This window comes from Vollenhovia emeryi, unplaced genomic scaffold (genome assembly GCF_000949405.1).
Source record: "Vollenhovia emeryi isolate VEMERY1.0 unplaced genomic scaffold, V.emery_V1.0 DF939146.1, whole genome shotgun sequence".
NCBI classification, from domain to species: Eukaryota; Metazoa; Arthropoda; class Insecta; order Hymenoptera; family Formicidae; genus Vollenhovia; species Vollenhovia emeryi.
The window spans coordinates 1209234-1236833 of NW_011967220.1; the positions used below are offsets into that span (position 1 = coordinate 1209234).

The 27600-nt window shown below is 43.5% G+C and overlaps 2 protein-coding genes across 3 annotated transcripts; one reads left to right on the forward strand and one right to left on the reverse strand.

Moving 5' to 3' along the window:
• Positions 1 to 419: 419 nt before the first annotated feature.
• LOC105566198 (HIV Tat-specific factor 1 homolog) lies at positions 420 to 27416 on the forward strand. Of its 2 annotated transcripts, none has more exons than XR_001009257.1 (6): positions 420 to 1377; positions 1689 to 2470; positions 20746 to 20912; positions 24663 to 24849; positions 26185 to 26289; positions 26476 to 26556. XR_001009257.1 is itself a non-coding variant. In XM_012020014.1 (6 exons), the coding sequence occupies exons 2-6, from the start codon at positions 1727 to 1729 to the stop codon at positions 27147 to 27149; spliced, it is 1371 nt and encodes a 456-aa protein (XP_011875404.1). In that variant the 5' UTR covers positions 430 to 1377; positions 1689 to 1726; the 3' UTR covers positions 27150 to 27416. The 2 variants fall into 2 exon arrangements, 1 of the variants encoding a protein (XP_011875404.1); XM_012020014.1 differs by lacking the exon at positions 26185 to 26289 and adding an exon at positions 27014 to 27416 and having other exon boundaries at positions 430 to 1377; positions 26476 to 26612.
• LOC105566197 lies at positions 2558 to 12144 on the reverse strand. The gene is made up of 5 exons (XM_012020013.1): positions 11361 to 12144; positions 4729 to 5001; positions 4421 to 4654; positions 4110 to 4317; positions 2558 to 3617 (listed from the first exon to the last, which is right to left on the reverse strand). Exons 1-5 carry the CDS (start codon positions 11395 to 11397, stop codon positions 3392 to 3394), a joined length of 978 nt encoding a protein of 325 aa, XP_011875403.1. The 5' UTR covers positions 11398 to 12144; the 3' UTR covers positions 2558 to 3391.
• Positions 27417 to 27600: the final 184 nt, after the last annotated feature.

Here is a 27600-nt window from a genome sequence, read left to right on the forward strand (position 1 = left end):
GATAAATAAAATATATTAAATAAAACGTCAAATTATTTGTAACCTATCCATTTTATGGTAACGTAACGGATCTACGAAATGGATCGATCTACAATCTACGATATAAAAATGTAGATTCCGTTACTGTGATAGAAAACTTTTCACTCACCGACGCGACACGATGCGCAGCGGCGAAGTTGATATCTGCGTTGATTCTGCAATGGCGCCCGATGTCTCCTCCTCCACTCAGGTGTCCTCCTCTCAGGTGTCGTTGTCTCAGCTGTCCTCCGACACACTCGCGAATTTACACTTCCGTTTGTATAAAAGTCACTTGTCACTGTCACTGTATCCAAATGCCACTTCACTCGCGAACTTACACTTCCGTTTGTAAAGTCACTTGTCACTGTCAATGTATCCAAATGCCACTTCACTCGCGAGCTTACACTTCCGTTTGTAAAGTGACTTGTCGCTGTCACTGTATCCAAATGCCACTTTTTCGGTCTTTACAGTTTCCGATTGTCACTGCCGATTGTCACAGAGTTCGATCGCCACTACGAACTGTTCGATTACATCGTTGCACTGATACCCGCACAAATCACCGAGTTCAACGATCGCGCGATGATAGCGATCGCGGTTTCGTCTCGCACTTGTCGCGTACACGTATCAAGAAAGAAAATAATACGATGTGCGAAGCGGCGCGGGCGTAACCGAACGATTCGACTGTCGCCGCGTGAATGGCCCTGCGTAGGCGCCCGTAAACACCTCGGCCGAAAGCCGAGCGCGGATTCCAAGAAATGACGTAGCGCCGTGAACACCTCGGTCGAAAACAATCTATTGTGTCGAATCGTTCGGCGCGGCGAATGTTCCGCGTGTTTTTGTTTTTTTCCGCGCTCGGTTCTCGGCCGAGGTGTTTACGTCGCCGTACGCAGGATCATTCACGCGGCGACAGTCGAACCGTTCGGTCGCGCCCGCGCCGCTTCGCGTATCGTACTTTAGTCTTTCGTGACGCGCGTTCGCGACGAGTGCGGGAAGACACCGCGATCGTTGAATTCCCGCGAGTCGCGGTGCGAGTTTATTTCGCGTAAGAATGTGGCGGCGATGCATTCTGAAACGCGCGCGGCGGGCGGCCGGCAATTTCAGATCGTCGTGCTCGGCCAAATCTTTACACGCTAGTGCCGCGTCCGACGCCGAGGCGGCGCCAGCGTCACGTGACACCTGCCGCGGCGTCGCGTCCCCGACGTATATATCGCGCGTCGGTCACGTAGACTTAGCCAGTTGCTCCATCAGTTGCTCGATAAGATTCTAATTATTTCGGACGTTGATCGTCGCAAACTCGCGCGGATCGCTCGCCAATTGGTGCGACAAACGCCCTGGAGTTCGCCGGTGCGAGGAATATCGGTAGGTACAGGACGACTCCCTCAGCTGTCAGTTTCTCCGCCGAGTTTCTAACCTTATTCCCCCTCCTCCCGCGTTCCCGCATGCTGCTTTTGAACCGTAGAATACGTTGACAATTCGCTGAGCGACGAAACAGGCTTCGACGAGTCGCTCGGCCGCGAACGACAGTACGGAGACGCTGTCTCGGGGACGCGCGTACCCTCGGAAATTACTCGTATAACCTCAAAACTTGTATGTCGCGTTGCATGTTGGTGTTTACGTTAGGCCTGTCACCGTTGTGACGTTGTTGTCAAGAAGCTCCCTTTGCCCGCAAGGTCCGTCGTTTGCCAGCTGATCTAACGGGCCGCTGAGGATGACCGACGCGCCGCCGTCGGGCGCAGAAAGCACGGAGGAGTCCGGGAAACAAGACGATCCTATGAAGAGCTACGAGTTCGACGGGGAAACGTACATCTACACCGACAAGGCGACGAACGTTACCTACAGGTTCGACCAGGAGAGCAACAAATGGGTCGTGAAGGAGGAGAGCAAGGTGAGCTCCGACAGTAAGGAGAGCCTTAAGCACGACAGGAAAGAGCGAGCCGATGGGTCGGAGAAGGGAGATGACTCTGGCCCGGATGCTGGCGCGGCGGAGTCTTTCGGCTTCGAGAACGACACGCACACTTACACGGACCCGAACGACGGCAGCGTCTACTTCTGGGACCGAGAGAAGAGCGCCTGGTTTCCGAAAGTCGACGAGGATTTCATGGCCAAGTACCAGATGAGCTACGGTTTTACGGACGAGAGCGCGCCGGGGTCGAAACCGCCGGAGCCGACGCAGCCGCCGCCCTCGCAGCAGGCCAAGGCGGACAAGGAGCAGAGGAGACTGGAGGCCAAGCGGAAAACTCAGGAGCCGCCGACCTGGTTCGAGGTCGACGAGGCGCACAACACCGCCATTTACGTATCCGGCCTACCTTTGGACATCAGCATGGAAGAGCTCACGCAACTCTTCGCCAAGTGTGGCCTCATAGCGAGGGACGAGAGGGGAAAGGACAAGATCAAGCTGTACAGAGACGGCAACGGGGAGCCGAAGGGGGATGCCCTCTGCACCTACATCAAGGTAAGAATGCGTGTTTTACGTTTATATACGTTGCCGACCTGCCTTCGATTTGCCTCTTGCGCGGCCGACAATATCGCAGCGCAAAAATTGACGTATCAGTATTTTATTATACATCGTTAAATACAGAGAGTACATCGATCTTACGCTGATATATGTACAGACGAAGCAATGAAAAAGTGTGGCGAACACAAGAATGGATAACAAAAAGAATCGAGTTTTGTCTTGCCTTTTGCCTAACTGGCTGCAATTCATTTGTAAAAACTGCGCGCTACGATCGGCGTAAACGAGGGTCGCTAATACGGTTTAACTAATTGTCGAGTGATAATTATAATCGCTCGTCTAATTCGCGTATCGCGAAATTGCGATAGGCGTCAGCAACATATATATTTTTTTATCGATACGTGGATCCTGCGCGCGTTACAATTAATCAATCGCGCGAGACGTTGCCCGGCAAAATAATCGTCGAGCCGGAAGAAGATAATTGTAGAGAGAGATAAGTAACTTTCTGCAATGATATTACGATATAGATAAGTACACGGAGAATATTTAGATATCAGTAACAATATCGAATGCGGTGGCTACAATATTCCGATCGTTAGTTGATACATCGGTAGGTCTTCTATTTCGGAAACTTTGAACGTTCAGACAGGAGAAACCCTAGGGGATTTGTTTCCCGATTACTTTCAGTCGTAATAGTTTTTCGCGATCTTGCAAAATTAATTTTTACGATGACAATTATAAATAATATCTAAGTATAGTTAAAATAACGTTGGCAGTTGAACAGTGTCGTTGTAACAAAAGTGTATCTTTTAAATGTGTGTTTTTTTTTCTCTCTTAGCCGCATATATTATGTAACGGAGCGGTAATAAGTCGAGGCTGCAATTACAACTAATTGTCGATATAATGATTCGAGTTTTTCCTTCACGGCTTGAACAAAACTTCTTCCCGCGCGAAGTCGTTTATCTTATTGTGAAACTGCGAAAGAACGCTGTTCATATCCGCTAAGTTCTGGGTTTGTTGTCCGCTGGCTAGAAAAGCGCCGTATTCCCGCCCTTGGGGCAACACTTGGGCGACCCTTGGCACACTCGATTGCAAACGGGTTCTATTCGCCCGATGCCGCGTGCGCTCTTTAGGCTGCACCTTCACACTGTCAACAATTGAAAAGATTATCAGCTGTGGAACGCCTTGATCGCTACGCGGAGAGAGTTTTCTGTTAAAATTTATCCTGAAAATGATGTAATCGTGGGACAACGTGGCATGTCGGAGAATTTTATGAGAGTTTTGGGAAATTTTACTAGTAAAATGTATGGTAAAATTGTGACGAACACAAGAATGGATAAAAAAAATAGAGTTTTGTCTTGCTTTTTGCCTGACTGCAATCCGTGACTGCAATTCATTTACAAAAAACGATGCGCTATGATTAGCGCGAACGAATATCGAAATATATTGCTAATAAAATGTGTGATAAAATTTCAAAAAACTCATAAAGTTGTTCGCAATGCCATGTTGTTCCACGATCATATGATTTCCAGGATAAATTTTAAGAGAAAATTGTCTCCGCGTAGGCTCCGTGTATTGTCAAAAATTTCTTCAAAATATATTTTACGTTAAGCTTAGTTTAATATAATGATGTTAGTACTTGGAAGGTGGTCGCGATCCCAGCTTGACACCATGGGCCCACTGTTGATTCTCCTTTCGGTCAAGCCAATTCCCTCTCAGATTAGGTCGATTCTTCTTCCTTTCGCGCTGCTTCCTCTGCTCGTCTGAATACTTCTTGCCCTTCTTTCTGGGCTTTAATCTTTGGTTTTGCGGCGCAAACGGGTCATCCGACTTCTTGCGTCTTCTAGCTGAAAGGGCGAAGGTATCGTGAATAAATTCGGTTACATTTGTATCGGTAAAGTTATGTATGAATGCTTTTTCCGCTGCGAGTGTCTCGAGTGCATTTCTCACCTAAACGACCGGCGGGCACTTCGCATATATAATGCTTCCGCTCGACGCAACTCTTCGCACTCCACTTATACTTCAGCGAGGGATCCATTATGATGCAATGCCACGCGTACTTCTTAGATCTCCCGGGTTCTATTTTCCCGAAACTCTGGAAAACCATCTTTTCGCCTGTTACGCCCCACTCCCAGGCCATCTGTTGCCAGTTGAAAATTCCGCCGATCCACCGCTCCAGTTTCGCTGTTGAGATTTGTGGGTTTGGATAAAATTGAACGACGTAACGACGAGACGAGACGGGAGTAGCTTATACTCACTGAACTGATCCCCCATCAGGTACTTCCTCAGCATCTTGTCCTTTCCATTTCTGTCCAATATTGCCAGAGTCGCGTTTCTGTCCTTGCAGTGAAAGTACGCGTCTCTCCACGGTGCCGTGCCGGCGCTCAGATAATAACAGAATCGTTTCAGTCGAAAGAATCCCACGGGACACGCGAATCGTCTCACGGGTTCATGCTGTCGCAATGTTATGGATTGATTGGTCAAGGGGTTGATGTCAAAGTTCGGCGGCTCCAAAACGGCCGAGGATAAACCTACAAGAAAAAAAATCAGATATGATAATTTTTTTTATATTTCTCGTCTTTCGGAAACGTATTTTAACAATCTTTTACACCTTCAGAAAGGATTTCTGTTGCTGAGACAAAAAATATTCTTGACGCATTTATGTTTCTCGCAACCTCATTTAGTATAAAAATAAGACAATATCAAAGTAAAATCAATAATTCGTATTCTCCTCTATCGAATTAAGAAAGACTGACTTACTAGATTGAGACAAGAGTAACTTTATACATTCTTACGTTTAGAATAAATTTTCCCTCCATCTTACAACGCACGAAGTTGGCACCACAGTATTCGGCAAAAGATATACTATCATTTTATTCTAGATTTTAGAATTTTTTATTTAAGATTAAAATATTCCTTTCTCTATAATATGATTTGCGCTATATGGGTCCTATTTTATGATATGTTGAAGTGTAATAGCATTGGATCCGGAAATTTTTTTCTGTGGGTGTGGAGAGAAAAGTCGAGCAATTCTGAGATTGTTTACTCAATATGATCAGTCGATCCTAATTGACAAAAATTATGACCAATTTTTATACAATAGCAATTTTTACCGTATTTGTGATTCCTTTTTTTACAATAAAATTAAAAATTCTTTTTGAATCATATCGGACAGTTTAAAACTCTTTGCGGCAGAGAGCCAGAACTTAATAAATTATGTTGAAATGCTGAGAAAATGGGATGTTCGCTTCACGAAGGTGCGCCCCGCTCCTCTGCGACTCGTGAACACTTGTACGCTTCTGTTTTGGCATTAATTTCATGTTCTGATAAATCTCGGTATTTTGAAATGCATATTTTTACCCTTTACTTGTATAATTTATGTGCATTAATGCGTTCCGAGTGAATACATTTTTGTTGCGTGGCCTTGAGCAGAATTTAAGCATTATGTAATGTCGTCTGTGGTTCACGCGTGACTAGGCGCCGCACCATTGCACAGCCGAGATATAATATCATTAAATTATTCAGCATTGTCTCGTAAACCAGATTGTTTAGACCTCCATCTCGTATGACAACAAAACAGATTTGCAACGTTCTCAAGTTTATGCTCACGTTAAAATGTAAATGTCCTTTTTCGAGGGCACGCCCGCGACTTTCATCATGCGACTTCTGTAATCTTACCGCGGTAGACTTTATAAATCATGGTTTTATCTTTGTGCTCATATGTATTCGTCTCAGGTGCATGTTTACGCGATTCTGTAGACTTTACTTATCTGACAAGAAACAATGAAAAGAAGCGCATCGCGTCGATGCCTCGTTACCGAGGAAAAAAAAACGAAGTTTTATCCGCTCACAATTTTATATAATTTGCCGGCGAGGGATCCGATTAATTCGATTGATTTGATTGATTGAAATTTTTAGGGCGCGACAGATCCTTCGAATGAAACAGACCGGTGTAAGTGGAGCAGTTTTCTATGATAACGATACGCGATAGCGATGCGCGCATACAATAGGCACTGTTATCTCTAATCGACATTTAATGTCAGATTAAAGCGCCAGTTAATTAAGATCTCGAGATACAAATGAGGCACGAGAGATTTTGAGGGACTCGTGTAACTTTTTGCACGTGAGGGAGTTTAATAATTTCGGCACGCGAGTCGCGAGTTAATGATTCTACACTGAAAAAAATTTCTGGTTTAATATGGACGAATCAGATAATTCCTTTAGGATTTACCAGAATTTCTGTAGGCTTACAGGAATTCTGGTAAATCCTAAAGGAATTATCTGATTCGTCCATATTCAACCAGAAATTTTTTTCAGTGTACGAGAGACTGTGGCGGAAGGATTTGTTTCCGGTGTGTGTGCCAACGTTTATTGCAAATTAATGTAGCTGTTACGAAAGTACATATATGAGCGGCGCGGTGGCGATACGTTGGCAATGATTATTTGTCGTACGTATCCAATTAATTACTCCAAGATCCATCTCCGTGAGTCATCGTCGCGTGGACGAACCTCGTGGCGCCCATCTCGCCATAAATTCCAGATTAAAGCGCCAGTTAATTAAGATCTCGAGATACAAATGAGGTACGAGAGATTTCGAGGGACTCGTGTAACTTTTTCCACCTGTGGGAGTTTAGTAATTTCGCGAAAGGCACGCGAGTCGCGAGTTAATGATTCTACGAGAGACTGTGGCGGAAGGATTTGCGTCCGGTGTATGCGCCAACGTTTATTGCAAATTAATGTAGCTATTACGAAAGTGCATGCATATGAGCGGCGCGGTGGCGATACGTTGGCAATGATTATTTGTCGTACGTATCCAATTAATTACTCAAAGATCCATCTCCGTGAGTCATCGTCGCGTAGACGAACCTCGTGGCGCGCATGTCGCCATAAATTCCATTTATGATACACAACCAGTATCGTATGACTATTAATAAATACCAGAGATTTAACCTTTCCGCCCGCAGGCCTCCAATATGGAAAACACACTCTCGTTCGCACGGCAATTACGCGTGAAAGAATCGAGCGCATTTTATCGAAACTCGCGTCCAATCCGCAACAGTTCTTGGCGCGGGCAAATCGACGAGGTAAACAAATTGTAGCAAGCGGAAAAGGGATATTAGGCCTCGGTAGATCTACTTACATCGGAATAACGTAACCGCGGCTTAATATCGCGGTATCAGTTTTGACCTCGATAATAAATGACTCGAGGTTAATGAATTGGAAAGCAACTTTAGCTGCGCGTATTTTTTTTCTCCTTTTTATTATCTTCGTAACGAGCGCAAAAATACAGAAATAGGCATACGTCGGATTACGAAACGTCCAGAAAAATGAAGTATTAAACGTACTTTCCGGTCGAGATTGAACGCGCGGCGTTCAATACCTTTTTGTTTCATTAAATCGCCATTTCACGCACTTTCCCTGGATGGAATCGCCATTGTTTAAGCGAGAAGGGCAGATAACGCGCGCCGCTTTGTTCTAAATATAGTTTAGCTCTCGTGTAATCTTTTAAATGGACATTTAATTGCCGATGGCAGAGTTTTGATTTTAAGCCGCGATACATGTGTACACAAGTATGATATATAGGCCGCAGGTTTAAATGGGTCAGTATCAGATAGTTAATCGGTTAGCTAATGCCCCGGGGCGCGTGTTAAAGCACAGCGCTCGCACCGAGAGCCCGTTCGAAGCGTTTAAATGTACATTCACACACGTTAGAATTTCTGCGAGAACTGGTTTCCACGAACAATAAAAACCAGTAGCACTGTCCATAATTCCATGCCTCTTAATTATAGTGCGATCGATTTTAGTTAGTCATCGACCGAAGGTGGCACTGCGCATGTACCGATTTGAATGAGCGCTGCAATTGTGCGGAGGAGGGCGTGGATTAAAGTGAATGCGAAATAACAATCTCTTTGTTTAAAAACAATGTATGCATTTTTGTAAAAAAAAACATTGTTTAAAGTTGTTATAAAATTCACGAAATAACCTCGGTCGGAATTTTCTACACGTCCAACAGCATGTGAATTTGCAAACTATGCTATAAAGTTTGTTCCGGCTTTGGGCGCCGCGATATACGACGTGTTTTAAAATGCGAGACATAACAAACGAGATGGTCAGCGCGTATGCTGCATATTTCATTTCGGCAGGGAGAACTCAGGTTCCGAGAGACCGTATTTAAATCTCTAATGCGAGAAATTCATTCTAGTTTCCTGGTTTTTATGAACCTATGATACTTGATGACGAATATTAATGATAAAATTAGATTTTCTGTGTTTCAGTGTATTTAAAAAGTTGGATTTTTTTTTTAAGCAGCTGTTTGGGCAGAATTTTGTTTTCTTAAAAACGTCACGTTTACGAGTCGGAAATAGTACGTTGTTTCTTCTTAGATTTGCACATCTTACAAGTATGACATGTGCGTCCTCTTATCACAGGTGCGCAAATTGTTGTCTGATACCGAAATAACTGTTGCGTTAGCAGAAAATACCGTGGAAGTAGCGGCGGTTTATATTCACATAAATATTCATCCATATAGGAAGTCACGCAAAACTATTTTTCTACTGTTTACGGCCACGTAAAGATGCAATTAAAGATAAGTGTTTTTTTAGAATTGGCACGAATTATTGAATTCCTGAATAATTAATATTCCCATTCAAGAAGAAATTAAAATATATGAAAAAAAATGAAACAAATAGAACTGTTTTGTTAGCAATGGCCGTACACACATGCAAGCATTGTCAGTTAGGAATTGCTAATATCACGGGTCATAGTTGATAAACTCGCATAAACATTTAACGTACGCCTCGAGCCAGCTAGTGTTACTAACAGTTAAAATTGTAGTTGCAGTTGATAATTCTCGTCTCTTTTAATCACTTATTGTCGATAGCGTTGCACGACTGTGTTATAACCTTCGAAGAAAGGTCTCGCGAGATATCCGATATTTTCAAGCTCATCTAATCGACTGATATCGATAGTCGCGACAGGAAATTATATTTATGGTATATGCACTGGTTGTCTACCCACAACTTGCGCTTTCATTCACACGTTTATGGCACAAGGCTAAGCCTCGGTCGCTTGGGTGGACATTCTTCTCATATTTCCAGAATTTATCGCCACTTTCGCGAACCAACTGGTATTATCGGTAATTGGTCAATTAACCTTTGATTTTTATTCACCACGTTGTCAAAGGAAGTTAATCGATTCGGGTGGATTAAAGTTTTATCCGTCGTAAATCGTAAAGTTTGACTGTAATTAATCGTTAAATAATTATATTAGTTTTATTACGAAATAAAGTTTCATCGACTGATACCCAGTTTCTTGATATAATGATTACATCATTGACTAATTTTGACTTTCTGAATCTGTACGGACGCTGCAGATATTTTACGTTCGTTACGATCAGAGCTATTCTTGCCGCCGCAGATCTGATTTGATGGTATCGTTCTGTTGGTATCGTTCCTGCCTAGATTCGATCTCGCGAAAATAGATCGCTACGTCTGTACAGAAACTGCATGTCTGTCGGACTAAGACACGTGTTCCGATGGTTAATTTATTCGCGGTTTCCATCAGAAAATGCACGGTAAAATATGCGCGTCCCGAAACTGTCTGCGTAACGTTTCACCGGCAAGCCGTTTAATCTTACATGCAGAAATTTTACGTACGTCTCTTATCGAGTATGCAGCTCGCATTTCTTTCAAGGTTCGTTTCGAGCTTTTATTGAACTTTAGCGGGACGTTATTTTTTAAGAAAAATGCGAAGAAAATAAGGTCAAACACGATTAATAACCAAAGAGCTTACCTCGGAACGGGAAGTCTTTTCGTAGGAACCTAGTGTTAGCTTAATTCTATATAGCAGACTCTTTATGTGACAGACTGAAGCTACTTTAATTCATTTTATATCTGCCGCGCATTTAAAACTTTTTACTTAACATTTAGAATTGATCGTATTACTGACTCTATCATCACATGTATTAGCTTAATTCTATACAGCAGACTTTATATGACAGACCGAAGCTACTTTTATTAATTTTATATCTGCCGCGCTTTAAAAATTTTTTACTTAACATTTAGAATTGATCGTATTATTGACTGTATCATCACACAATTTTCGAAATTATGTAAATAACAATTATACACTGTGTCTTCGTAACTACCGATCTATATTGGAACTGTCATTAGGCTGCCAATTAGCAGAGCGCGTAACTACTAATAGATACAAACATCTTAATAGCGTCCCAACATCGAGAGATATTAGTTCACGATTACGTTTGATGAATTATCCCAGGCATTAATCAAGATTTTAGTTACGTTGAATATTTTTGAAGCTTGCAAAACAATATTTCGGTTTTCCATTGATTTATATTAACTGCTAAAAAAAGTAATGATGAAATTTGCCGAAAAATATTTTATGAAATTGTGTCAATTCAGGTATTACGATAGTTTTTAATTGATATTGCCTTCACTTCGGCAACGAACAAAATTACACAGTGCACCAATAGATTGACCGCGGGGTTAAATATGGGTTAATTATATAATAATACCGAATTGTGTTATTACGGTGGGGGACTCGTAATTGTAGGAGAGAGGCACTGATCCTCTCCCTTTAAACGACCATTTATTACTGTAATTTCGATACAATTGATCTCCGAACCTGCTGGTATCCATCGTAAACTGCCGCGCGTTCTCTTTTTCTCTCATACAATACTTTAGCCGCAAATTTGTAATTCTAGTCATTAGCATACATCTCAAAAAGGTATCTCCCTTGCTATTTCTTCGGATTAATCGCGCGCTGAAAAATCTCCCCCATGTTTACTCACTCACTCGTACTCCGGATCGTCCCTCTCATTGGGATCGTCCGCGATCTGCTTAATCCACTTTGCGCACTTTAAATTAATTACCTGCGACGCACAGAAACAGGGCCCAACACTTCCACATGTCTACTCCCACACGTCGTTTATTCGCCGAGATACTCGTTACAGAAGTCGCAACGCGCGTGCAGGATCGTCCTCATTCTCGTTCCTTGAACCTCGCCTCGCTTCCGATTTCGCGCATTGGTTGATCGCCGCTTCGTGGATCCGCGAAGTCGCGCGAGGGAGAAAGAAAAACCCTGCGCCCCTCGTCCTTTTTCCACGGGATCGAAGAGAAGTCTGTGTCGTAGCTGGGGTATACCGGACCGTCGTCGATCCGGACGATGGGGACCGTTCTTCGGCGGAGGTTCGCGGCCGACTGAAGCCGCCGCTTCCATTCCGCTCGGCGCGTACCTTCGCGCGCTCCGAGCTTACGAGCGGAATTCTCTCGCGCCTCCCCTGTCGCCAGACGCTACCGCGATCCTTTTCCCCGATCCCAAGGAGCTACGGATCTTGCCTGGCTTACCCTGATTTCGTCCAAAGCGAATACGCTTTGCGCAGTTGTTTACGGAGATAACCGCGGAGATATTCGCGCCTTCGCTTATTTTACAAGTCACCTGGGACGTTTCCGGCGGAGAAGTTTCTCGTGTGTATTTTACAGCGATTCGCGCGTATAGTATCACTTTTCTCGCGTTGCCTCGCGAGATTTTCTGTCGTTTTATTCAAACGCGTCGTCGTTGGGTCACTTTTATATTTGCATTCCTTTAACGAGGCCTTGATTAAGATGATTTCGAAAGAGCGGAATCTATCACTGTACAAAGCGTGCGGATATTTAATGATTTCTGTTCACGTTTTAGCATAATACTACTAAACTCTACTAAGACTCAAGGATACGTGAACTTAGCAAGCGTAGAGCGTGCGATAATTGCGCGTCAACGATGTAGGAATTGTTGAACAAACTCAACCTAGCTGCGTCGACAACTCGCAAAATGTTTGAGAGACTGCACGTCAACGAGGCTGAAGTGCCCCAACACTGCGCTCAATATTACTGTCGTAAAACCGGAGCGCGGAATATATAAGCATTAGCAACTTTGCACAACGGAGTAAGACCACTCTGTGCCGAAAGCACTTAATCAGCAATGAGGATTTCGTTGAATATCAGAACTGGAGCTAACGAATTATTATTACAGTATTTTCCTGCTGCGTTAAATAACGCAGAGCCGCGCAAAGAGGGAATATAAAGCGTGGAGTAATATATGCAAAGTCGGCCGTTTGTTATTTATGACGCCCATAATTTGGAATTAACGAGTAGAATTAATTAAGCTGTGTAGAAAAATTATTCCTGCGATAGCTTTCGACACTCTTGTCTATCGATTCCTATTAATAATTGAATTATATTTGCCTGGCGGCTCGGTTATTACTTACAATGATCGTAACTTGCAATTAATTGAGCAACGAGATAACACGATTATTTCACCATTGACAAATCCACCTTTTACACGTAGAGGAAAGTCCTCTGTCATGAGATAGGCTCCTAATGTGATACAGCAGGGTTTCTGCTAAATTAATAGGCATCGTCTGGTCCCACCATGAATTTATTGCCCCTGGGGTGAAATCTGTTTAGATGGAAAAGTGATTGTTAGATCGTGTAATCGTTGCAAAAACAGATTTGTGATTGAATTTGGACGTTGAAAGCCTACTATCTCACCTTAGAATCTTATCTCATCGTAGAGGAGCTTCCTCTGACTTTGTACGATTAACGATATACACAAGGATACTATGAAAGCGTAACGACCTGAAATTGGGCGTATACCCACTTCTAAAATATCATCGAGACGAGATCTACCAGACGAGCGTTTCCGTTTAATGGCAGACTGCCAATTGGGTGCATTAACGTCTATCTGTTCGATGGTATCTTTTGGAGAGTTAACGTCCGAATGGAGTTGATTAGAATGTAGTAACGATTGTAATAACGGGAGTAGCGGGAAATGTCTGCGAATAAATCGGAGATATCGCGCGGCTAGAAGCGCAATTTGCCGTCGTCGAGTCAGATCTCGCGCAAATCTCGGGCTTAATTATTCCCACCGATTTATCTGCTCGGGCGGATTTAGCACGGGCGCGGGAAGTACGTTAAATAATGCGCGCTCGAAAAATTTTAAATGCATTCTGAAGATTCCACCTATCGCATTGCGTGTGTCACACTGAAAAAAATTTCTGGTTGAATATGGACGAATCAGATAATTCCTTTAGGATTTACCAGAATTCCTTTAGGATTTACCAGAATTTCTGTAGGATTACAGGAATTCTGGTAAATCCTAAAGGAATTCTGGTAAATCCTAAAGGAATTATCTGATTCGTCGTTCTGTAGGATTACAGGAATTCTGGTAAATCCTAAAGGAATTCTGGTAAATCCTAAAGGAATTATCTGATTCGTCCATATTCAACCAGAAATTTTTTTCAGTGCAGAAATGTCGCGCCTGTTCTATTTTATCTCTGAAAAATGCACCGCATACCCGCGATAACTATTATGCGCTCCATATGCACGCCCTTAGTCACTATCGCGGTTGCATAATTTAGATAAATCCACGTTTCTCTTCTTTCGCACGAGAGACAGCTATTTTTGCACACGCCTTTATATCACACAGCAAATATAAATAGCGTCAGCTTTCTTATAATAGACAATAATGCTGGAATTATTAAGTGATCTATTCTAACTTTCAGTTATCACGTATTCAATCGCGATTGAATAATCTACTTGGATATTGCGCGTTTAATGTGTGGAATTGAAAGAGTATTTTGTACGCTTGCGACATCAAAGCACGACTTTCATTCTGCCTCTTTTTTCTTTTATCACAATAAATGCAGATCGCGTTTTCACGGGTGACGACGGGGGCGTTGTTACATTCAAACTACTATGACGGCGATTCATTTGCACATTCCTGATGCTTTGAAAGGCACACCGGGAATGCTGCGATTCGCGGAATTGCAATTTGGGGTGGGCTGACGACTGCGTGCCTGAAATCACAACGGTACGATTGACAGATTCAAGTAATTCTAGATATTGCGTCAGGCATTATGGAGATGTAGACGCAATGGCCAGGTTTACGGCTTGAGAATCACCGTCGCCGTACGGTTACGTCAGTACAATGTCACGTCAAGTTGTGCTTATTTAAAAGAGCTAGCTAATTTTTTTCCACACCTCAATAATCTTATCGGTAAATATCCTCAATTTCCGCGCTTAAGCTTCGCAAATCCATCCTCCCTTCTGCGCAAGTTTTTCGCGATATCGAAGACAAATATTTCAGATAAGATAAATGTACTTTATTTGTCCCGCAAGTTAAAGTCTTATTTTCAATATTTTATGTTCGTACATACGTACACACGCGGAGCTCAGCGGTATAACTGAAGAGATAACAGTAGTTCTATTTCTTGGCCAAGTTTCCGTATTGGGCAAGATCACGCGTGCTCCGTTACGGACATTTCTAAATCTCTCTCAAGGTCAGAGGAGTAAGGTATAAAAGTGAGATTGCGATCAGTCGATGATGTACGATATCCGAAGAAATTGGGGCAGCGCTCCTCGAAATTATATTATGTCGTGCGAGAATACTGAATCATCGGCGGTGCAACTGAACCGTCGGCAGTTCGGCCTGACTGAGGCTGTCCCGACCAGATTTACAAACGGGTGCGTTCTTTCACATGCGTTTACCGCGAAAGGAAGCGATCGGCGCTTTCGATGGAGCGGGAAGGTCAGCCACGTTATACATCATTAAAACTGCATGCTGTAAGGGTGGGGGGTATCCAATGTGCCGCAGGGAATATTTGAAGAAATGTCAGCTTTTATTGGTTGCTGAAAGAGTTGAGTAACATTTCACTCGGCGTCCTCAAGCACTTAGTGGTCTCGAAAGAAAGATCGAGACGTCTGGCTGCCGGCGCGGGCGCTCATATCCATTCATGAGACATTGTTTCTCGTTCGCGGGGAAATTTCGCCGGCGTGAATTCGCAATTTGCAAGGCCGTAATTTCCGCGACGTTTGTCGTTAGTTGAATACCGAAGTGTTAACAGCGCTTGATCGTACCGCCGGCGAGCTCGCCCGCGGCGCAAAATACGATGGGCAGCGAAACGACAATTTTTACGAGCGCTCCCGTACGCGCTCGTGCGCACTTTAGATCTTATGGAATTCCGGAAACCGGTTTTGCAAAATGTGCCGCGCGTATATGCGCTCGCGACGCGTAGTGTCGTCTCGTAGGAAAAGAGAGACACTGCGCCTAATATGGCAGGGATTTTATTGCGGCGGTTCTGCAGTTTCGATTGGAAACAATGAAGTGAAACGGCGAGGGTACGCTCGTCTCGTCGGAAGGCAAAAGTTAGAAGAGATAAATATTAAGTGAAGTCGGAAGGAAAAAATATTAAGTGAATGACCCCTCAGTACCTGTAGGGTCAGGCTCAATTTGTACGGTGTTTTATTGCGTTGAAGACTATGCGAATTGTTCCTTGCGAAATTGGTGACAATTCGGTATCTACGAAGGAGAGGATTTTCTTGTAAAATTTACCCTGAAAATTATGTAATTGCGGAGCAACATGGCATCTTGAAGAACTTTATGAGAGTTTTTTTGAAGTTTCGTCGTACATTTTACCAGTAAACTGTATGATAACAATTCGAAAAACTTCCATCAAGCTGTTCAAAGTGCCACGTTGTCCCGCGATTACACGATTTTCAGGGTACTTTAAGGGAAAATTCTCCCCGTGTATTTTTGAAATAATGCACATCCATTATACAATATATCCATTACGTTGTTGGGACAGAAAATTGAGTTATTCTAATTGGAGCGTAACTAGTCGATCAAAATGCTATACGCTTAGTTAATTCGAGAGACATCCTGCAGCTTCCCGCGGCGTTTATCTGCAAAGTGAAATGTATCCCGAAATACGCATCTCAAGGGAAGCTAGCTGGTGCTGGCTGGTACCACTCAAGATATCGAGCTGCAAGATACAGCGATATATTATTATCTAGCAAGAGTAGAGAATAATTTCAACGAATGTTGCATGTCTAATGAGAAACGCTTTATCGACTTTAAATTGCATTTTCTTGCGTCGCTTCGATTTAAATGCCCCCTGTCAAAAACTACGGAGCGTTTGACGTAACGACTTCTTGTTACACCCCTCTTCAGCCGAGGGGGCCCTTTGACTGGCGTCGTAATTTCGCGAGGCAAATTAGGCTATAAAAATTCGGCGTGCGCATCTCCTGCGACGACACGTTTCCGTTAGGCCGTGTAACTGTAAATTGGCCACGATGTAATGAAACTTACATGTGCGATCATCGAGCGTAATTGGCTGACTCATCCGTGGAATTTCGTGCGATGCAAATTAGTGGGACAACCGCGATCTTAAATGTCAATAGCGTAGGCGTAGCGTGCAATCATTCTGATGATAATTCAGTATGATCCTTCGGTTGAGTCAGCGCGTACCGCGCAATGTACACCTCGTCACTCGCACCGTAGATCAGCGCGGCGTACGCCTTATCATTTAGCCCTCGTTCCTTCCCGCGTCTAAAAATAACAAAATGAGTTGGGAGGAAAATGAGATATCGCTGTTGTATGCATTAGAGATTTTTGCCCTCTAGTCAAAACAGAATTTAAAATGATCTTCCGCCGTCACCAGCTTCTTTCCACAACCTCTCTCTCTCTCTCTCTCTCTCTCTCTTTCTCGAGAGTGAGCCTCGGGGCTTCTTCAGCGCGTACCTTAGCCTTGCACTTCAACCTGTCTCTTCATTGCACTTACGGAACTTGCGGTTATTGGAATGCGAGATATGCGCAACTATGAAATAGTGTCGTTAACGGTGCCAAGTTGCGAGGAACGAAGATGATCGATGATGACGCTCCTTCCTTATTTATACGTTCGACTCGACGAAAGGTTCCCGATGGGAAAATATTTTTTCTAGATCCGCTTTCTTGAACGTTTCAGTGAATTGTCGCGTCGCGCGTGCAGCCACGGTATTTAATGCATCGCGGCGAGAAATTTGGCCGAGCGCCAGTATGGTAATGATAATAGACGCCAGCTAACTATAGTTGCTTAGAGGGAACGTCAGTATTCATTCCGAAGCATGTTAGAAACACGACGTCTCACAATAATGATGATCCATGGCGCCTCGAAATCTTGTCGTCCGTCATTAATCAACGTTACAACGCAGATAAATGGATAGATGCTATCTTATACATACGCGGCGTTTTGCATCCATTCAGCGTCTCGCACGGCGATACGGTTCGGTGTGCTTCATTAAATTATTTTATGAATTTTTCAATCGATCAGTTGCGTACAATGCAATTACATCAGTCGCGGGCGTTAGTCAGTTCGAGAAATCACATCGCGACGTTTGCATTCCGAGAAGCTTATCTTATCGGGGGAGCACATTCGCAGGCAGTCACGTAATTGTCTAATTTATGTATTCTTAGTACATTAGCTGTGCCTACACCGAGGGGGGAAGCCAGAGAGCTAATTAGCACGTAGACGGACAGTCGTGAAATGCGAAAATCGTTAACGACCGTACGCTTTTACTGCGACATTTATTTACGCTGTTTGTAAATGTGCTAACAAGTGGCAGACGAACGAGTCGCGAATCTGCAACCGCTCGTGTCTGCGGCATGTGAGAATATTTCCTCGAGACGCGTGACTACGCCCGTATGATAACGCCCAGTTACACTGACGATTGTAACGTGCGTGTGTTACGTGTACGCTCCGACTGGAGGAGAACGCGTGTAATTTAACGTGAACTGGATGCGAGGGTATACCGTAATTGCGGTGATCTAACGTAGGCCGTGTTGCGAGATGACCGCGGGAGCCTGCGTCTGGGTGGTCGAGGGACCTGACAATAAGTCGAATCCCACTTGGTAGCCACCGCGAGCGAGTCACGGCTCTGAAAAGACTCTGTGAATCGCGCCCGTAAAACGAGCATTTTAATCACTGCTGGGCGTTTACGCGCGAACAACGATGATCTATGTCTACGTGTCGACCGTGTAGATTACCATTTCACGCGTTATCCGCTCGACGGATAGCCGTGCTTTCTCCTCCTTAATCCTGTTGAGCGGAATGCTTGTTTAAGTTTCAACATTTCCGAGAAGTTTACCTTAATGGGAGGAAAATAATTATTACGAGTTGCGTGATTACTTCCTCGACGTCGCGCGAACGCTTTGCCGTGTGTCAGAATCTAGCAGGAACGGCCGCGACGGGAAATAACACTGGTTTCGTGACGTGAGACAGATCATGCCGTAGGAATTGAGAAAGGGGGATCTCCTGTTGAAATCACTTTTGCAAGTCCTGCGTGGGGATGATGACGTCAACAGTCACGTCGCTTTCCGCTCGCATCCCACCAGCTAAGGGCTAAGCGAAAGCGAGACGTGTTAAAAGAAAAAGAATGAAGCCTTGGAGCTGTCTGGCGCGTGGGTGTTACAGGATGATGCATGAAACGAACGGCGAGGCCCTTTATGTCCGCAGGTTCTTAAGGTGTGTTTACGCGACTCTTGTTTCTCGTGTGGATATCCTTGAGCCTCTAGAACTCTTACGTGATGAACATACAGGCATCAAAATTCGTAGCCGTTACGTTTTTCTCCACGTAACTCTTTCTCTCTTCCCCCTCCCTCTCTCCCTCTCCCCCTGTCTCTCCCTGTCTCTCCTTGTCTCTCCCTGCTTCTCCCTGTCTTTCTCTGTCTCTCCCTGTCTCTTGCTCTGGAACAGTCGCGGACTCCCGTGCTGTAGTAGTTTCACGAGTGATCGAATCGAGCTCGAAATTATTCCTTATTCTCAGCGGTTCGGTCGACGGTGAAATTAGGAGGAGGAAGGCGAGGATCATTTAGAACCTAAGAATTTCGCCCAAGTGGGTCGACAGTAAATCATTGCGAACGCCTTTGAATACTTCCCGGAATATTCTCCGCTTGGTTTCTCGATCTCGTGATATCGAGCACAGCGGGGAAGCTATTTTTTAGGTCATCGTTACAAGGGAGACTTGTCTCCGGGATCGTTACGTCATTCGGCGTCGCGACATCGCTCTGTGCGCATATTTAGACAGTCGTCATTCTAGTCACGCCCTGCTTCATCGTGTATTATCACGCCAAATGCATATGAAACAAGGAACCGGCCCGCTTGCATTATGCAGGATGTCCCGCAGTATTCAACCACCGAATTCAGGAATGGCAGAATTTTATCTCGTCGAATATCGCCGGGCGTGCTCGTCCCCGCGGGAATTTCCACCGCTATAAAAGGCACTCTCCTTTGTCGTGCCTTCCTTCGTGGAACGAGAGACAGTCGGCAAATACTTATTTCCTGTCCTATTTATAGTATCCGTCTATGAATGGCATGAAGTCACGGTTAAAATGGCGCTAAGCTGCTCGTGTTTTACGGATTTTGTAAATAAGCGCGACACCATTACCGCCGAAACGCATTTCGCTATTTCTGATACATATATTATACGCTTTTTGACACATCTAATGCCCGGAACACGAACGATGGCGCAACAGCTCAAAATAATTCCCAGAGTGTTTGCGAGCACAGTTGACCGTCTATATATACATGTATACGTACAGCGTCCGTATGTATGTATCAAAACGCTAAGTTATTTAGATTTTTACGACCTGCCCGTATGCAACAGCTCAATGGGATTTCTTTGAAGTCGTTAAGAATGCCCCAAAAATATAGCATAGTTTTGACGGCGTAATCCCTAATTGCCGGCTTAAGTTCGGCACTCGTGTTTCACTTCAGCCCTCTTTTAATCCCAGGACTTCTGATCTTCGCAGTCGCGAGTCTTTTCCCCTCATCCCTTTTGTACGCGCCGCTGAGATCCTACCAAATATTTTTCTTTACCGCGCAATAAAACTTGAGAGAAAGTTTACGAAAGAGCTTTTATTATAGACAGCGATACAACGTTAAGGAACTCTTGCGCTACCTGCAACTTATACCCGGTAGTCGAGAAAATTGTAATTAACAAGTTTGGTATAACGGAAAACTGGGTTACGCGTTAAGAGGACTGATCGACTTAATTAAATGGCTGCCGATTCGAGCACACGCCCATTTCATAAATCCACGGTCAAACCTTTCGCGTGTAAGCCGGAATTTTTTTTTCCCCCGACGTAAAACCGCAGCGATTGTCGTGGGCGTAGCCGGTTGATCAAACGCGTTTAAATTGACCGCGAACTTTTACCATGGCCTTATCGTCAACTTTATCGCGAGCACATTGTCAGGTAACAATGGTACTTCATTACTTTGGCACAATAAGTAGGAACTGCAGCCTATTAACGCCGCCTCTTTTACGTCCCGCGTTAATTACTTTCGGTACGAGATACGCAAAAATTTTCCCAACAGCAACGAGATTTGCCTTTCGTTCCGGATTCCCTTGGATGATCTTTAACCAACTTGCCATTTATCATGGGTTATTTAATATCTGCCGCAGGTGGAGTCGGTGGATCTGGCGCTGAAAATCTTGGACGGCTCGCAAATCCGGGGGAAAACACTGTCGGTCCAGAGGGCGAAGTTCCAAATGAAGGGCGCGTACGATCCCGCGTTGAAGCCGAAGCGGAAAAAAAAGGATAAGGACCGGCAGAAGAAGATGCACGAAAAGTGAGTTTCCGCAAATTTCACGGATAAACCGCCTCGAACGCGCGTCGAAACGGTTAACACTCGGGTGTGCGTAATCCGTGCCGAGACAAATATTTATTCCTGAAAACCCGCTCGCCCCGTGGCTCATTGACTTAAAGCGTGATGTCACTTCCTCCCGATGGCCCCCCGTGCGACTCGCGCGCGACGATTCGCATTGCAAAATCGAGATGATCACGGTCTCTCCTCGGTTACTCCGGTCCATTCATTTCTCGGTTCGCTCGCGTCCATGCGAGACGGCGTATCCCCGGGGGATCAAGATACGTTTCATCCACGGCGCATCCGCCGCCACGCGTGTGCATCTTATTAAGGTTTCTACGCGCCACGTATGCACGCGTGTGTCGCAAGCAGCTTGTTTAAGACGAGCGCGAGAGGAGATGTGCCCTCGCGAATCACGAAGCGCGTTGTACGCGCGATTTTATACGCGATACCGTATAATTTAGAAAAACCCTCGGCGTATCTCCGCGATGCATGCCTGGTGTAACACGTGTTGCAGTGTGTGTAAAAGGCTCTTTATAATTGCACTGCCATCGGCCCCTGGGTCCGCGGCCGCCAGACTGCTTGGCGTTGGCGGTTCCGGCAAAGGCAGCTGTGCACGTCGATTACCCGCATTTAGTCCGCCGCTCCGCATACAGACCCACCCAAAATTATACGGGCACGGCGCGCACTTCCAGGCAGATTGCAACGGGCTTAACTCGTTAATCGAAGCGTGTTATTGCGCCCCGAACGACATTGACTTTGTCCCGCGCAACCTTTGTTTCATCGTGTGGTAACTGCGTTTCGCGCGAATGACGAAAGCGATATCGAGCATTTCTCGCGTGATCCAGGAAGAAGCGTGCTCAATCGAAAACGCATTCGCGAGACGAGACTATGCACGGATTTGACGGAACATGCACTTATAATCGAGTTAAAGTATAGAGGAAAGACCTCTATTATGAGCTAGGCTCCTAATGTAATGTAGCTGAGTTTCTACTAAATTAATAGGCATCGTCTGGTTCCACCATGAATTTATTGCCCCCTGGGGTGAAGTCTGTTTAGTGGAAAATTAATTGTTGGATCGTGCAATCGTTGCGAAAGAAGATTTGTCATTGAATTTGGACGTTGAAAACCTACTATCTCACATTACAATCCTATCTCATAACAGAGGACTTTCCTCTAATAATTAAATCAAATAGGGAAACGGGAACGCCAAATCAATTCTTAGATCCGGGCGAGATGAAGGTAGCCCAATAATTTTAAATTTAATATGTGAATTGCGCGCCGTTACTTCTGACGTATTGCACAAGTTCTCGTTAGGTAGAATTGTTGTTGTCAGCAAATTCGCGTGTTATAAATCGATTTCTAATTATTTTTTAATGCTACACTGAGCATTCAGTACAATAATTCTCCCTTTCCCCGCACTGAAATGGAAATCTTATTACGAAAAATATTACTTTAGTCGGATTATGGCCCGGCTTTTTCATTTTCTGGTTAACTGTTAACCGGAGGTTAATCGATTATCTGTCTCTTCTTAGATAATAATATAGAAAAAGATAGAGGGTTGACGAGTTAACATTTAATCAGCAAATGAAAAACCTATGATGATTAAATTTAAATGCAATCGTACTCTCTAAAAATCTATCAGTGCATTATCACTGAAAACACACCCACAGAAAAGATTTCCGGATCCAATGCTATTACATTTCAATGCATCATGCAATAGGATCGATATAGCGCCAATCATATTTATTATAGAGACGGGAATATTTTAATCTTAAACGAAAAATTCTAAAATCTGGAATAAAATGAAAGTATGTATTGTCTTTTGTCGCATATCGTGGTGCCAAGATGGAGGAAAAATTTATTCTAAAGAATATAACTTACATTCATATAAGTTACTCTTGTCTCGATATAGTAAGTCAATATTTTTTAATTCGATAAAAGAGAATAAGAATTATTGATTTTACTTCGATATTGTCTCATTTTTATACTAAATGAGGTTGTGAGAAATATAAATGCGTCAAGAATACTTTTTGTCTCGGTAACAGAAGTCCTTTCTGCACCCGCAGAAAAAAATTTCCGGATCCAATGCTATGACACTTGAATGTATCGTAAAATAGGATCGATATATAGCGCCAATCATATTTATTATAGAGAAAGGAATATTTTAATCTTAAATGAAAACTTCTAAAATCCAGAATAAAATGATAGTATGTATCGTCTGTTGTCGAATATCGTGTTGCGAACTTCGTGCGTTGCAAGATGGAGGAAAAATTGATTCTAAACGCAAGAATATATAAACTTACATTTATATAAGTCAGAGCCTGAGCAGAATGGCCATCTTATACCTTTAAGACAGCCTTAAGACAATGTTTTATGTTTTAAACCTTTGTCTTGAAGTAACGCACAATAACTGTCTTAAGAGTACAAGACAGCCATTCTGCTCAGGCCCTTACTTGTCTCAATACAGTAAGTCAATCTTTTTTAATTCGATCGTCTTATTTTTATACTAAATGAGGTTGCGAGAAATATAAATGCGTCAAGAATATGTTTTGCCTGTAACAGAAATCCTTTCTGAGGGCGCAGTTCTAAGTATAGCACTGAATAATTCAATGCTATAACTGTGAATCCGTGAATATTCATCGTTTTCAGTGATAATCCACTGATTGACTTTTAGAGAGTAACGACAGGACGGCGATCCAAATAAAATCGACGATATTTATATCTCGCGTGATTGATCCCCAACATCGGCTTTTAACGTTTCTCGCGTCATCATATTTCATTGTACCTATTGCTCAATCGCGACGCGTCTCTGTCTTCATCATTAGCGGCATCCTCTCGTTATTATCCGGCGTAGGTCGCGTGCGCAGGGTCAACGTCCTGAACTTTGCGAAAACCAGTTATTGGTGAACGCACGGGCCCACGTTTGCCGGCCGGAAGTAGTCTTTGCAGCAACATGCTCTTTCGACACCCGTCGCGAATCCACGCCGATGCCACGCTCGGCATTATTTTCCCGAGCGACTCCGAGAAGGAGAATCGTGAGCCACGATCTATCGATCATTGCGACTGTTCTCACAGCTTTGACGAGTCGTTCCCGATCATGCGACTCGATCGGCACCGACAATTTGTGCTGTATCAGCGACGTTTGTCGGCATCTTTAATCTTTGAGAAACGTCATTTCCAATAACGACAGCGGCGTGCTGACGTGATATCGCGCGAGGAATCGGGAGATGCAGAATCCTATTGGTTCGCTATTATCTTTGTCAACAAGACCGATAGCTATAGTTGACGATGAATCAATAGAATTTGGAATATTGATTCGCCAGTGATCAATTAACAATTAGGTTGAATAATCCGACACTACAGGAAATTTTCCTTTATTGTAACACAACGTTTCGGCCATGGGTTTCGGCCCTTTTCAAGTGTACTCTACAGCACAAACTCACTTCTGTCCAGTGGGCATTTGAATACATGCCATACGCCGACTAGATCCTGCAGAATACGCTTGAAAAGGGCCGAAACATTGTGTTACAATAAAAGAAATTTTCCTGTAGCCAGTTGTGTCGGATTATTCAACCTAATTGTTTATAAATCAATAGTTGCGAATCATCTCGTTATCAATCAGAGTTTATATATGCGATTGAATCCTCGGGGTGGAAGTGTTCACGACTTAAACGCTATTCTCGTTGTCGTATCTCCTCATCATTCCCGTGTTCGTTACTTGCTTGTTTACAGATTGTTCGACTGGCGACCGGAGCGCATGCGGGGCGAACCGCAGAAATGCGAGAGGGTCGTCATCATAAAGAACCTTTTCACACCGGAGGATTTCGACAGGGAAGTCCAGCTGCTCTTGGAATACCAGCAGGATATTCGCTCCGAGTGCCTAAAGTGTGGCGATGTCAGGAAAGTTGTTATCTATGACGTGAGTTTTTTTTTCTATCATCTCCACCTTATTCCTTTGCATGCGCTATTTTACAAGCGCCATTAGATCTTACGTCGCGACTATTAGTCAAACGTTCCTTGATGGAAAATTTCACGCGTAAAACCGGGAAGTCGCGCATTGCGAATTTATAATTGCAAATGGACTCGTGCTCGAAATCCTCTATGCCGCAATCGCTGCTCCTCTTTCGAATCGAAAGCGATCGACTCTCTTTTCCAAGAGTCGTATTTTTAGTGGCTGAATTTCACGGAACAAGCGAGTGTGGAAACGCCTTCGAAAGGGGATGCCCCTAACCCCCATAAATTGGCGAGAGGCGAGACACTCCCAGTCTTTGAGCCTCAGCCGTGAAACTATTCAATGTCAAGCGCATTCCATCCGAACGACGTGTGTTTCCTTTTGCCGATTTCGATGTCTCTTTTTATTTAGACGCTTATGGCTATTATTGTTGCGCTATGCGTACGCTGTATGTCATAATTTCTTAGTAGTAGATATTTTCTTTAGCAATCTTTGCCCGTAGTCACTCGGCAGTTTTATCTTAAAATCCTCGACGTTTATTTTTATTTTGAATTCCTCACGGATGAGAGAAAGGACTGTAAGTTTAGACATTGCGTTGAAATGTTTCCGAAATCGAATTATTGGTATCGGAGATAAAACAATTAATTTGATATGTGTTTCAGATTTTGTTTTATCGAATAAAGTATTCAATTTTTATTTTACATATCGAAATATGAAAAATCGGCGCGAATGCAATATATCAAAGAAATATATGATTGCGGTTTTTTTGTAATTCAATTTTGTAAAGCAAGAGTCCGCGTGAAACGCAATGTAATTTAATTCCACTACATCTCTCTCTCTCTCTCTCTCTCTCTCTCTCTCTCTCTCTCTCTCTCTCTCTCTCTCTTCTCTTGGACGTAAAGCGAGAAATAGCATCGGCTCCGAAAGCCACGCGTGGAATTTCGTGTTCTGCCACCTAATTTACCATAGGCATCTCGTTGTCATTTTTTCTCGCCCTTGGAGCACGTGTTACCGCCAATGTGTTTTCGGTGAATCATCAGCCCTTCGCTGTCATGCTTGTCGTAAAGTATGGTTTGTTAGAGTGGTAGATCAAAGGTTGTTCGCTGATAGTTTTATGGAACTTTGAAATGCCAATGATTCTCCCGTAAACCGGAGAAAATGGAGTACATAGCTCGAATGTTGTTGAAAATTTTTTGAAATTCCACTGAATGTCTAAACATACCATAAATTATTTTGCTTATATAGAAATTTCGCTTTATTGAACGTAATATTCAACTGTGCACATTTAACTGCGAAGAGTAGTTAGTTACAGAAGAGAGAAATTTACACAAAGTCCGAAAGTAGAAATGGTCACGAATTAGTTGGATTATAAAGCTACCAATTATTCAGCAAGATGGAATTAAAGCAGTAAGTTTTAATCGAAGTGATAAATTTTAATTACGCTTTTTCAATGAAATTATTTTGCATATTGTATTTTACTTTCAACCCTAATGTGTACACTGATTTGTTGCCGAAACGCGATTCAATTATAGGGTCGAAAGCCTGTATTGGATTCGCACGCTTTACGGATCACTCTGTATTTCCTTTTCTCAGAGACATCCCGAAGGAGTAGCGCAAGTGACATTCCGAGAGCCGGCAGAGGCGCAAGCTTGCATTCAGCTTCTGAACGGCCGTTGGTTCAGTCAGAGAAAGATCTCGGCAGAGATCTGGGACGGCAAGACCAAGTACAAGTAAGTTATTTCATTGGCGATTCCTACTATACCGGCTTCAGGGCCAACACTACCGGTAGTTGCTGATGCAGGTATCAGGGACCCGAACGTTCCCGTATCACCTTATGTATGTCGTATGCATATGCATAAGATTGTATTAAAAACTATAATTTCCCACGTTGCTATAATATATCGATAATCTCGAAAAATATTTCGCTTGGCATCTGTTCTGGCTATCTATTCGCTGGCAAATCAAAATTGAGTGGTATTCCAACTATTTATCCGTTGCTGGTAAAATCTACTTGTTCGTTTAGTAAAGAATATTGTACTATAATTGCAAATATTACTTGCAATTCGCGTAAAATTGATTCGCACTGCTTAAACTGAAGGCAGCTGTCAAAGTATCGAGATGTGCTCTTCAGAATTACAGAGACTGACGCGGAGATTGAAGCGCGATTGGAAAGATGGGATAACTACTTGGAGCAAAGGGACGAGGAAAAGGGAAAGAAGGAGAAAGAGGCGAAGGGCAGCAACGAGGAACAAAAGGCGTCGCAATGAGAATGCAACCTGCGATCGATAGAATTGTAATTATATTTTGAAGAGTCTATTTTCTTCATTTCTCCCAAAGTCCTCACCATATTGCATTTGAATGTTGAGCTCGTACCTTTTCTTTTGGGCGTTTTAATGAGAATCCGGATGATTAATCGATCCTGTCACAACGTGGTTGAGATTATAAGTGGCTCGCTATTTTCATGGTTGAACCGGCGCTACTGTTGTAGTAGTGATATATTGTTAGTTGTTGCAACAATAAAGCTGTCTCTCCGAGTTGTCTTCTCCCATTCCGTCCACTCTCTGATATTATCGCCACATCGATCTACAGGTATATTTATTGCCTTATTAATCTGTGATCTTCAACTGGTATAACAAAGTAATTATATACGAGATCATGCATGCATAGCAAGGCATAAAAAAGAAAGAGTGTGTCAAAAATAATTGAAAAATGTTTTGA

What these genes read in the sequence shown, in the direction of transcription:
- LOC105566198 (XM_012020014.1), top strand. Translation starts at nt 1,727, where the DNA reads ATGACCGACGCGCCGCCGTCGGGCGCAGAAAGCACGGAGGAGTCCGGG. An exon ending in GGAAAGTTGTTATCTATGAC is followed by an intron (nt 24,850 to 26,475) that starts GTGAGTTTTTTT and finishes TCCTTTTCTCAG; the next exon opens with AGACATCCCGAAGGAGTAGC. An exon ending in GACGGCAAGACCAAGTACAA is followed by an intron (nt 26,613 to 27,013) that starts GTAAGTTATTTC and finishes TGTGCTCTTCAG; the next exon opens with AATTACAGAGACTGACGCGG.
- LOC105566197 (XM_012020013.1), bottom strand. Translation starts at nt 11,397, where the DNA reads ATGTGGAAGTGTTGGGCCCTGTTTCTGTGCGTCGCAG. An exon ending in CCTGATGGGGGATCAGTTCA is followed by an intron (nt 4,655 to 4,728) that starts GTGAGTATAAGC and finishes AAATCTCAACAG; the next exon opens with CGAAACTGGAGCGGTGGATC. An exon ending in GGATCGCGACCACCTTCCAA is followed by an intron (nt 3,618 to 4,109) that starts GTACTAACATCA and finishes AATTGTTGACAG; the next exon opens with TGTGAAGGTGCAGCCTAAAG.